The 13,478-nt window shown below is 38.4% G+C and overlaps 1 protein-coding gene across 1 annotated transcript; it reads right to left on the reverse strand.

The window, feature by feature from the left end:
• Positions 1 to 1,235: 1,235 nt before the first annotated feature.
• Positions 1,236 to 13,168, reverse strand: LOC114114906 (calreticulin). Its single transcript, XM_027970479.2, is given in 5 exon segments — positions 1,236 to 1,344; positions 1,346 to 1,418; positions 1,421 to 2,255; positions 10,560 to 10,616; positions 13,097 to 13,168. Coding segments are annotated over 5 exon segments (1,131 nt in total). The 3' UTR covers positions 1,236 to 1,250.
• Positions 13,169 to 13,478: the final 310 nt, after the last annotated feature.

Here is a 13,478-nt window from a genome sequence, read left to right on the forward strand (position 1 = left end):
GTCTGGTTCTAACTGTTGCTTCTTGACCTGCATACAGATTTCTCAGGAGGCAGGTCAGGTGGTCTGGTATTCCCATCTCTTGAAGAATATTCCACAGTTTCTTGTGATCCACACAGTCAAAGGCTTTGGTATAGTCAATGAAACACAAGGAGATGTTTTTCTGGAATTCTCTCTCTTTTATCTATGATCCAATGGATGTTGGCAATTTGTTCTCTGGTTCCTCTGCCTTTTCTAAATCCAGCTTGAACATATATTATATATGCTTTAAGTATTCTTACTCTTTTTATAATTTATTAACTCCTGGATTTCTAAACAGACAGCTGTACTGTATTTGAGAAGTTACAATGCTCTAACCCATGTTGGATAGTTGCCAAGTTGGATTAACTTTAGATGACTGGGATACATATTTTATTTTGCAACATTTGATGGTAGCAAGTTCTAAGCACCATTTGTCATATAAAGTGGATGACAGTAGTGTGGTATCTAGATGCAGAAGCACAAACATGAAGAATGGATCTAAAGAATCTATAATAAGTTACTTCAGGTGGTGACTCTGGAGGAAGTCACTTCTGAAAAAATAGCACCAATTAGTGACATGGATAAAACAAGTACATGAAAATTCGTTTGGCACATCCAGCAACCTAAGTCATCAGGGCTAGAAAATTTTTGAGTATTTTAATTTGCATTAAAATTGCAATTTTTTGATTACCCTGAAAATGCTTTAAACATTTTCCAAATCAATAATTTGCATGCTAGGAGAAGTACTCTTCCATACTTTTATTTTTTATTTTTTTATTTTTTTATTTTTTTTTTTGAAGACACAAAACTTAATTTAATAGAAATTTTGTTTGTAGTTCTTACATTCTCAGCATGAGCTGAGCTAGAACCCGCTGCCCCACTCAGAAGTGGCCCAGTCCTGGGGGCAGGGAGAAAAGGGAAAGGATCAGAGCTAAGGCCTTAGGAGCCCCATTCTTCCTCAGTGCTGGAGGGCTGGGGATGCCACCTCTTCTCCCCCACCTCTGGGATCCAGGAAGAATAGATGGAAAAACAGATGAAGGCCAGGGGAGGGCTTTAGAGAATCAGAGACAAAATGCCAGTAAAAAAAAATTTAAAAAGGAAAAATCCACCCCAAATTGGAACCCGCCTGGAAAAAATGAAAGTTCTCCAGTCTCATAGAGACATTATTTGGCGCAGCCGGCTCTGCGGCAGGAGCGCTCAGGCCTCAGTCCAGCCCTGGAAGCGGAGGTGGCCTACAGCTCATCCTTGGCCTGGCCAGCGGCAGCATCTTCTTCCTCCTCTTCCTTCTCATCTTCATCCTCCTCATCCTCATCCTTGTCCTCCTCGTAGCCTCTGCTCTTCATCCTGCTTGTCCTTCATTTGCTTTTCAGCTGCCTTTGTAACACCCCATGTCTCGTTGCAAAGTTTTCATAGGCGTAGATGTTGCTATCAGGGGAATACTCAGGGTTGTCAATCTCTGGATGGATCCAAACGCCCTTGTACTCTGGGTTGTCGATCTGCCTGGGCTTCCACTCCCCCTTGTACTCTGGGTTCTGAATAACAGGTGGTTCCCACTCTCCGTCCATCTCTTCATCCCAGTCCTCAGGTTTCTTAGCATCAGGGTCAGGAATGTGCTCAGGCTTGTCCCAATCCTCAGGCTTGGAGTCTGTGGGGTCATCGATCTTGGCACGATCATCCCAGTCTTCAGGCTTAGCGGCATCAGGATCCTTTATCTTCTTGGGGGGCAAGAAATCCCAGTCGTCCTCCAAGGAGCCTGACTCCACCTGGCTGTTATCAATCTTCACCTCATACGTATTATCAGGCCGCACAATCAGCGTGTACAGGTGGGTGAATTCATCGTCCTTGCAGCGAATATCCTTGTTGATCAGCACATTCTTGCCCTTGTAGTTGAAGATGACATGAACCTTCTTGGTGCCGGGTCCACAGATGTCTGGGCCAAACATGATGTTGTATTCGGAGTCCCCGTGCATGTCTGTCTGATCCAAACCAGCTGGAAACAGCTTCACATAGCCGCCCCCACAGTCGATGTTCTGCTCGTGTTTCACCGTGAACTGCACCACCAGCGTCTGACCCTTGTTGCTGAAAGGCTCAAATCTCGCCGACAGTGCGTAGAACCGGGCATCCTGGCTAGTCTGCAGGCCTTTATCTTTCTCCTGGTCACCATAGAACTTGCCGGAACTGAGAACGAACTTGCCAAAATCCGGTTTGTGTTTGGATTCGATCCAGCGCTCGGTCCACTAAGTCACTCGTCCGGCAGCAGCTCTGCAGTGGGGACCTCTTCCATACTTTTAAAGTTAATTCGTTTGGTTCAAGGTCTTATCCAGGAGAACCATTCAGTGCCATGGACTGAGGCAAAGATAAGTTTGACCTGTCATGGAGTTAAACACACAGTGTGGAAGAAAAAGCTGCAGGAGTGATCAAGCTTATTTATTTTAAAAAATATAATTATAATGTGTATTCTATGGTTAATATTTACAGTTGTAAAAGTGTAGCAGCTTATGATATCATATAAAAATGATGGCTACAACACAATTAGTTTCTCCCTGGGTAGTATTATCTCTGGAGCTTTGATTATCCTTCAGGATTCAATCCAGCCTGAAGAAACATCACAGCAAAGAGGCGAGTGAATTATAAATGTGTGGTGATAGGAAACACACGTCTCATTGCAGAGTAGAAGACCCTAGATTACTATCTGATAAGTTATCTGTATTGCTTTAATGATTCAGATTAGTAGACTGCAACCAGTCAGACACGACTGAGCAACTGAACTGAAATGAACTGATGCTAGTCATCTACTCAGTTTAGCATGCTTGGGGCTGGTGCACAGGGATGACCCAGAGAGATGTTATGGGGAGGGGAGGTGGGAGGGGGGTTCATGTTTGGGGACGCATGTACACCCGTGGTGGATTCATGTCAATGTATGGCAAAACCAATACAGTATTGTAAAGTAAAATAAAGTAAAAATTAAAATTAAAAAAAATAAAATAAAATAGCTTCACAGCTTTCTTATCCATTTGTCTGCTGATGGTCATCTAGGTTGCTTCCATGTCCTGGCTATTATAAACAGTGCTGCGATGAACATTGGGGTACATGTGTCTCTTTCAATTCTGGTTTCCTCAGTGTGTATGCCCAGCAGTGGGATTGCTGGGTCATAAGGCAGTTCTATTTCCAGTTTTTTTTAAGGAATCTCCACACTGTTCTTCATAGTGGCTGTACTAGTTTGCATTCCCACCAACAGTGTAAGAGGGTTTGTTTTCTCCACACCCTCTCCAGCATTTATTGCTTGTAGACTTTTGGATCACAGCCATTCTGACTGGCGTGAAATGGTATCTCATTGTGGTTTTGATTTGCATTTCTCTGTGAAAGTATTAATCACTCATCATGTCTAACTCTTTGCTAAACCTTGGACCATAGCCCACCAGGCTCTTCTGTCCATGGAATTCTCCAGGCAAGAATACTGGAGTGGGTTGCCATTTCCTTCTCCAGGGCGATCTTCCCAACCCAGGAATTGAACCCAGGTCTCCTGCATTACAGGCAGATTCTTTACCATCTGAGCCACTAGGGAAGCCCCTTATCTGATAATTTATGAATATCTCTCTTCATTCAATAGTTTATCTTTTTGCTTTGTTGATGGTTTCCTTCACTTTGCAGACGGTTTCTAGTTTGGTGTAGTCTCATTTGTTTAATTTTGCCATTTGTGCCCTTGCCTATGGAGTCAGATCAAAAATAAAACATCACCAAGGCTGATGTCAAGAGGCTCAACACCTACCTTTTCTTCTAAAAATTTTATTAATTCAAGTCTTATATTCAAGTCTGTATTCCATTTTGAGTTACCTTTTGTGTGCGGTGATACACGTGGAAGATATAAAAGGCAGTGGTCCCAGGTTCATTCTTTGGCATGTAGCTAGCCAGTTTTCCCAAAACCATTTATTGAAGGGACTGTCCTTTCCCCATTGTATATTCTTGCCTCCTTCATTGAAAATTAATTAACGATATATGTGTGGGTTTATTTCTGGAATCTCTATTATGTTCCTTTGATCTATATGTCTCTTTTCATGCCAATACTGTACTTTTCTGATTTCTATGGTATTATAGCTTGAAATCACAGAGCATGATGCCTCCAGTTTTGTTCTTCTTTCTTGACATTGTTGTAGCTACTTAGGATCTTTTGTGATTCTATTCAAATTTTAGGATTGCTCTATTTCTGTGAAAAATGCCATTGGTATTTTGATAGGGACTGGATGGAATCTGTAGATTGCTTTGTGGAATGTGGACATTTTAACAATGTTAGTTATTCCAGTCCATAAGCATGGAAATCTTAAAATTTGTTTGTGGCTTCTTCAGTTTCTTTCATCAATATCTTATAAATTATACAGGTCTTTTACCTCCTTGGTTCAATTTATTCCTAGATATTTTATTCTTTTTGATGCAGTTGCAAATGGGGTTGTTTTCTTAATTTTTCTTAAATTTCATTTTTAATGGATAAAAACAAAAGAGAAAACCTATAATTGAAAATAATCTGAAAAGGAAATACGTATATATAACTGATTCACTTAGCTGTATACCTGAAACTAACACAGCATTGTAAATCAGTTAATTATACTTCACTTTAAAAAAAGCTTTCCATAACTGTTCCAGGACTAAAATGTTCTTTTAAATGAAAAACACGCAAAAGATGTTTGTATATTGATTTTGTACCCTGCAACTTGCTCAATTTGTTTATTAGTTATAACAGTTTCTTTGTGGCATCGTTAAGTTTTATTCTATGTGTAAAAGCATACCATCTGCAAATAGTGACAGTTTTTGCTTCTTCCTTTCCAATCTGAATGGCTTTTATTTCCTTTTCTTGCCTAAATGCTTCTGGCTAGGCCTTCTAATATGTTGAATAAAAGCAGCCAGAGTGGACATCCTTGTCTTAAAAGAAAAGCTCTCAGCTTTCACCATTGAGTATAATGTTGGTTGTGAACTTGTCATATGTGGTCTTTGTTATGCTAAGGTATGTTCCCTCTATTCTCACTTTGTTGAGAATTTTTATCATGAATAGATATTGACTTTTGTCAAAAACTATTTCTGTATTTATTGAGAAGATCATATGATTTTCATGTTTCATTTTGTTAATCATGTTAACTGATTGGTAGATGTTGAACCATTTCTGTATCCCTGGAATAAATTTCAATTGATGATGGTATACAAGCATTTTAATGTATTGCTGAAATCAGTTTCCTCCTATGTTGGTGAGCATTTTTATATCTTTGTTCATCAAAATATTCACTTGTAATTTGTGTGTGTGTGTGTGTCTATGTGTATTATATCCTTATCTGGTTTTGGTATTAGTGGGATGTTGGCCTGTAAAATGAACTTGCAGGTGTTCTCAATCAATTTTTGGAAGACTGAGAAAGACAGGTATTAAATCTTATTTAAATGTTTGGTAGGTTTCACCTGTAAAGCTGTCTAGTCTTGGACTTTTGTTTGGGAGGGTTTTTTTTCTTCTTTTTAATTCCCAATACAATCTCCTCGCAATAATCAGTCTGTTAAGATTTTCATTTCTTGGTGATTCAGTCTTGGAAGATTATGTGTTTCTAGGAATTGACTGATGTCTTCTAGGATTTCCTTCTTGTTACTTTAGATGTAATTTCAGATTGTTAATTTGGGATTTTTCCTATACTTGAGGTAGGCCTGTGTGGCAATAAACTTCCTTTTTTGAGCTATATTTGCTGCAGTCCATAGATTTTGGTTATGTTGTACAGTTGGTCCTTTATTTCCATGGGTTCTGCATATATGGATATGAAGGCTTACTATACTGTACCATTTTACATAAGAATTTGAACCTCCACTGATTTTGGTATCCACATTGGATCCTGGAATTTTTATTTGTCCCAAGGTATTTTTTTTACTTTTGCTTAATTGATCCATTGATTGTTCAGTAGTATATTGTTTAATCACCACATATTTCTGATTATCCTGGTTTTGTTCTTATAATTGAATTCAAATTTTATACCATTTTAATTAGGGAAAATATTGATATGATTTCAGTCTTCTTAAATGTATTGAGCCTTTTTTTGTGCCATAACATATGATCTGCCTTGGAGAATGTTCCATGTGTACTTGGGACACATTTTGGAATTTTCCAAGTAATATTTTTAGACTATGGTTGACCACAGGTAACTGAAATTGCAAAAAGCAAAATTTCAGATAAGGGAGGACTACTGTACAATCAACCTGTTTATCAGTTTCACTACAGTATTCAATTAGACAAGATATTCAAAACTTTCTGATCTATCTTAGTGTTGGATGATTTTTGACTAACTGTAGACTGATATAAGGGTTCTGAGCATGTTTAATGTAGATGAGGCTAAGATACGTTGTTCAGTAGGTTGAATGTATTAAATGCATCTTCGACTTAAGTTTTCAACTTATGGGACATAACTTCCTGGTAAGTTGAAAAAGATCTCTGTATAGAACATCCCATACAAATGCAGCAGAATACACATTCTCCTCAAGTACACATGGAACATTCTCCCAGAAGGAGAAGAGAGAAAGGAACAGAATTATTTGGAAAGATATTGGATGAAAGTACACAAGTATTTGGAAAATTCCAGCAATAAATAACTGTAAGTTTTAAATTGTGTACAGGGAAGAAGACAGACATCAGATTCAGGAAACCCAGAGAAGTTTTTGGCCATTATTTTTTTCAAGTAATTCTGCTCCTTTCTCTCTTCTCCCTCTGGGACCTCTGTAATGTGAATGTTACTCTGATTGATGTTGTCCCACAGGTCCTTAATCTGTCTTCACTTTTAAAATTCCTGTTTCTTTATACTGCTCTGTTTAGGTGACATCCACTGTCCTATCTTCCAAATCACGGATAGGTTCTTCTGCTTCATCTAGGGGGCTGTTGGACTGCTCTAGTGGTATATATATATATATATATATTTTTTTTTTTTTTTCAGTTCACTTATTGCATTCTTTAGCTCTGTGAATTCTTTTCTTATACTTTCTTATATTTTCTATCTTCGTTGAAGTTCTGTGTTCACCCATTCTTCTTCACAGTTTGGAAAGCATTATTTTGAACTCTTTATCATGTAAATTACTTATCTCTGACTGATTGCATTTTTTCCCTGGGGTTGAAACATATTCTTTTGTCTTCTCTTTTTGTTTGACTGTGTGTTTATTTTTGTGTGTTACTAATGCTCCTCATTTTTAAAGGAGTATCTTGTACAAGATGAGCCTTATTGTATAACTTTGCCTTAGCTCACGGTTGCCTCTTAAACCTTTGTGATAGTATTCACAGCTTGATTTATTTTTGATAGGTCTCAGTCATTGAGCATGTGCCAAGACCTTTCTTTGAGTGTTCCAGCGGGAAAGACCTCAGTTCACTATTAGTTCATGCTGATTGGAGGCCAGACCCACAGGCAGGAGCTTAAGGTTTACAAGTGTGTACAGTCCTGTGGTTCCAGTCATTGACCCTGCTGGTAGCCAGACCAGGCAATCTGGAGGTGTCCGCTTAGCACAGTTGAAAATATCTGGGCTCTAGATAAACGTATAAACTCCTTTGTGAGAGATACTGTCAATCTGTAGTGAGGTCAAGTAAGAATGCAAAGATGTATTCCCTGGCCTCTGTTCCCTTGGAGGAGTTCTGTAGCCTCTAGCTATGTTGTCAACCTGAAGCCTGCCCCTCAGATGGAAGCTTCAGGACAAGGAAATAGGCCTTTTCACAGGAAGACTGAGGGTGTGTTTCAGCCTGGTGTTGGTGCTGTGCCCTGGGGATGGTAGCCCACCGAGAACTCTCTTTCTGATTCTTTCATACCCATGGGGTCCAGACATCTGATTATCCCTGGCCACTCAAGGGGTGACTCCTGGGTAGGGTGCACATGACTGCCAGCTTCAATGAGATCACAGGAGGTGTGTGCCCTCACTGGTGCTGGCAAGTTTGAGAGAGGGTACAAACATGGTGCTTTTCCAGGCAGGTGCTTCCAAAGTAGAGGGAGAATGGAAAAAATACAATGCCTCCTGCACCTTTATATCCAGAGAGAAATCCAACATACTTCTTCCCATGTGGAAGATGTTTTATTTTTTTAAGATTGACAAATGAATCTCCTTCACAAACTGTTTAGGCACTTTTCAAACTGCTATTTTGCACTGGGTTCCAAGGTAAGTGTGTTTGTATGCCAGCCTTTTAATAGAGAAATCTTTGTTCCCTACAGATCTCTGGTTCTCTTGGATCTAAGCCTGTTTGGTTTCAAAGTCAGATATTTTCGGGGCTCACTTCTCTGGTGCAGCTCTCAAGAGTGGGGTACCTGATATGGGGCACAAACTCTTTGCTCCTCAGCGATGCCTTGTATTGGAGAGTTATCTCTTGATTTGGGTGACCACCCTGAAGTAAGAATTTTGCTGGTACTGTATCTCTAATTCATCTGTCCTTTCATCTTCTCATGTGGCTCTTTCATCCTTTGTTGTACAGGAGCTGCTCAGTCTTCAGGTCTTTTTCAGAGAGAACTGTTTCATATGTAGTTGTAAATTTGTTGTTTATATGGTAGGAGGTGAGTTCAGGATCTTCCTATACCACCATGTTGAACTGCCTTCCACAATATTTTAAATACATATTATAACTATCATAAATACTAATGATCAACTAAACCATTCATGAATATATTGTTAAATAACAGACTAAAAGTGGTCAGTTTTCTGTTTTTTTTTTTTTTCTTTTAATGCTCTGTTACTTTTATCGTCCCACTTTCTGTGATCACAAAATGTCTATTTCAGCCAAGGGAGGATGAAATAAAAAGTCCTTTATATACTTCTAATTCAACAGCCCTAAACCAAACACTTTGAAAACATCTTCTTCACAGTGAGGAATTAATTCTAGCAATCAAATCCCACCAGTGAATGTGACAAACACAATCAAGCCTGGCATTTGTGTTATTATAACATCAATATGATACCTCTGTGGTCCTAGAAAACTTAAACCATCATTGGGATTATCAATACCGGCCCTTCTGCTTTATTTAAGAAATTGATTACTTTAACAGTGTAGAATGGAAAAATAAACTTCTCACAGATCAATGAAACACTACTCTCTCATGCGCTCCTCTCCCCACTGCCCCCACACTGGATAAATGCTCTTGATAAATGCTACTTTTTGCCACTTTCCTAACCAACAGATTCTACATATTAGGTTTGAGCAGCTGTTGCTGACACACTGTTCCATCCCAAATGTCCTGTTTCCTGTTCAGCAGCTCAGCAACAGTCTTAGTACCCAATCATGTGCTGAAAACATAAAATTATTTTGATAGGAATTAATAGAGAACATTAGCCACCAGATGATATAAGTCTGTCTGAATCATGCTCACATTTTGAAGAAAACACTAATTCTTAATGGGAATAATTTCCAAAGCCAGAGAAACTGAGCAATGAGCGCTGCCCCTAATACTTCATATCACCTAAAGCTGAGAAGGTAAGAGGTTAACATTCTAAAATTTCAAAAGCATTGAGTCATTGATTCTTAACTATAGGATTATATAAGCTCACTTCTTTTTCTAGTGTTAGCCTCTGTACATGTGTATACAATATATACATGTATAATACATACTCTACTAATTATCTAAAATCAACAGTGTTGGTTTGCTTTATTAATGACTTTTACTCTTTCTAACATTCTGTTTTTTCTTTTCCTATAAAACTCTTAATCCCATGAGATTAAGGACTCAGTAATATAGGTGATTTTAGTAAGCAAATCAACATGACAGAGTATGTTTATTGACTGAATGTGTGAGTGAATAAGTGAAGGCAAATCACACGGTAGGCACTTTGAGTAGGGGAGGCAGAATATAATTCTTTGTCTTTTCTAAAAGTCAAAGCCCTTTGGTGGGCAAAAGTTCATAATAACAAATAATTCAAGACAATGGCAATGCTGTAACAAGGCAAAGATTCTGTGCTGAGTGGTACAGACCATTTTTAAATAAAGATTTGAGCCACCAGGGGTGGGGCTGTTTGAGAAAAGACGTCTGGAGAGTATGGAACTTGGACTTAATGGTTCAAAAAATATCAGTTGAGTATCTACAGTGTACCATGTAACATTATTTGATATGCATTATTTATTTTAATTCTCATATGTCTAGGAGGTGAGTATTGTGATTATCCTATTTGACTGATGGGACAACTGAGGTTTACAAAGGTTAACAACTTCCACAGAAATAGGAGATACAGGATTCAAAATCAGGTATTCAGATGACAAAGCCCTTTGTTACTACCTACTATCTGTGTCTCCTTGAGTCTTAAAGAAAAGGCAGCATGTAGGTGAAAGGAGAGATGCAACATAATTCCTAGTGTGGACATGAAAATTCACAATTTAAAATATTTGGAAAACCAAGCATCAACAGCCTGATTATCCTAAGGCTACCTTGTATTGAAATGATGATGATGACCACAGGATTTGCTTGAATTCTTTCAGTGTGCTTGGCACTGTGGTAAACAGTTCATGTGTAAAGTCTCATTGATGCCTCACTTCACCTTTGTGATCTGCATCGTGCAGAGCTCTGAATTACCATTACAGCAGGTAGTTGGGGGACCCTCACAGCCAGATTAAGGCACTTCACATTCATCTAAAATGAAGAGATATTTGAGACTGTCAATTAGTGGAATGATACAATAAAACTTACCAGTAGTTTGATGCCAATATTTCATTATACATACATATGTTTTAGTGACTATTAGTGAAAATTTTTAAATACTTTTGTTAAGACTAATATGATTGGGAATAATTGATTTTTTTTCATATGTGAGAATAAGGGTGCATTTGTGTCTGTGTTGGGAAAATGAGAACTGCTCTCTGAGAATTTGAGGGAAGAGATGAATTTGGAGACTAAAGCAATAAGTATGACATTGGCCTGTAAAACACATAACATTGGGAATGGAAATGGGATAGATGGTATATACGTGGAGGGAAGGATAAGAAAATAAAAACTAAAAATGGAACAGATCTTGAACCCAATAAGCAAATCTTTCTGTAGTTTCATGTTGGGCGAAGAAAACAGAGTTCAAATATATCTGTTGGAAACTGGCTGCTGTTCCATTGTGTCTTTCTACATATCAACTCGCCATATGCTTCTTATGCTTGAATTTAGGTGCTTTCCTTTAGGAACTACACAGACTGCATGGCAGCCCTCCAGTTGTTTCCTTTTTTTTTTAATAGGAATTTCTCTTGCCTAGGACCTGATAGAGGACTTGTTTACAGTCTAGCTATTAGAAAGGATTGTTTGATCCATTACCTAATCTGGACAAAATCAGTGAATTAGGTTCAGTGAGGGCTGCAGGTGGGGTCTGTATTCTCTATGGCTTCTCAGGATGTAGTACCCAGAGCAGCTGGCAGAGAGGAATGGAGCAGCATATATTCTAATGCGGTTAGTTTATTCTAATGAGCTACATTCTCTAAAATCAGACTTGCTGATGTTGGCAGGAAATAAATTTAACTCCCCCGCACCAATAAATGCAAATCTGAATTCTCTGATACATTTCATTTTCCACAAGGTAATCAAGATTCATAAAACTTCTATTTAGGATCAGGGCACCAGGGAGTCAATGTCCTTGAGGGAAACAAAACCTTCTAATGAAAATTATATTTCAGTGGTGTTAATCTCACAAGATCTGATAAATGGACGCAGTGGAGTTGAATCTTATTTGGCTTCATTGTCCTTTCTGCCATACATTTCATTCAACACCAAGGTAATCAAATACATAAAATCTGCATTATTCACTTCTGGCCCAGAAAACACTACCTAGTGCCCTTAATCAAAAGAACAGGAGACAAAGTTGATAGCACATTATTTTCTAAGGTTATCAATGTCATCAAAATTTTTCTAATTTTTCAAATCTCCTCTTCTTGGCCCCAAATTGAACTAACACCTCTCTTCTCTTCCATTTCCTTAGACCTTTATTAATTTCAGACAAAAGATGATGAGACCACCCATATCTGTCCTTTCTAACAGTTCTCAGCCCCCAATGGATTATCATCAATAGCTCCCTGAATAACAGCCCATTCCGGAAAAGGAAAGTTTTGGCAGCAAACAGAAGGCTAGTCAAGAGAAGCCTGAAAAGTATGATCACATATAACTTTTAGAACTTGATTTTTAAAGGATGCCATACTTTTAGCAATTCTAATGTAACTCTTACAAAAGCCCTGAGTACATGTTTGGACTAAGGAGCACTCAGGAGTTTCAGGACAAGCATTCTGAATTGAAAGTTAAGATTGATGATGGGTTCAGCTAGAAACAAGTTTGCATCACTGAAGTCAAAATAATTAATGGCATATTTGAAATTCTTCCATTCAATGTGGGGAAAAAATAGCTTCTGCTCAAGGAGTCAACTCACCCTGTTAGATGTCATCTGAGTCTAGATGCTTTAAGGAATGAGCCCCTTGTAACTTTGAAATCACTGGCGGTTCTGTGATCATGCAAAGGTGAGATAATAGAGGAAAGGACCTTCTTCAGAGGTTGAAGGGGTAGTAGTAGTTTGATAGCAAGTAGGGAAATGCGGAAGTGAATAACAAAAGGCAAAATGGATTGTTTAAATATTTGGTTATGGGTTATGGGAAACGTAATTTGTTAAGTTTCGGTTATGGGCAATGTAACTTCTTAAGTTTTGATATACAAGCTGTTAATCTGATGAGACAGTGCTGTTTGTCAATGTGTTCAGTAAGCATTTTATCGTTTACTCTTAGCTGTAAGCCAGAAGACATTGAAGGGGAGATGTGTTGCCATTTCACCTAGGAAGAAATGGAGAAGCCATTCCATGACCTGTAAAGCCCCACAGTAGTGATTCAAGTGCAGTGTAACTAGGTGTTGCTAGTTTTAAAAGTCCCCCCGATGGTTCAAATGTGCGGAAAGGATTGAGCAGTACTGCGTTCCATAATAGAAGTCTTGATTCTCTCTCTCTAATCTCATAATCACCATGCCCACAATATTCCATCTTTCACTAGTCAATTTAATGTTAGACCAAGCCAAGCTCACTTCTACCTTAGGACTTTTTGCTGTTTTTTCTTGGAATATTCTGATACTGATTATTCTTTCCTTTCACCCCTTCTTACCCCTAGTAGACAGTTACATGGTTGTCTCTTTAATGTCACCCCCTGAGAGTCCACTTGTCGCCTATAGAACATTACCCTTCCACGTTATATTGTATCACTTCAAACCCTGTATTATTTGCTTTATGGCATCTGTTGCTATTGGAAATCCTCATTAAGTCAGTCCTTTGCTTGAGGTGGACAGTCATCACTACAAACTAGAGAATACTGTCCCTGTCATATTCTTCACTGATATATCCTTTGTGCCTAAAACCATGTCTAACACATAGGAGGGTTCACTCCTATGTGTTAAATCAACAAATACATGATGAATGAGTAAATGACTGGATGAATGAGTGACTGACTGAAAGATCAACTGAAAAAGACAATGCATTGGAAAATCTTT

This window comes from Ovis aries, chromosome 5 (genome assembly GCF_016772045.2).
Source record: "Ovis aries strain OAR_USU_Benz2616 breed Rambouillet chromosome 5, ARS-UI_Ramb_v3.0, whole genome shotgun sequence".
NCBI classification, from domain to species: Eukaryota; Metazoa; Chordata; class Mammalia; order Artiodactyla; family Bovidae; genus Ovis; species Ovis aries.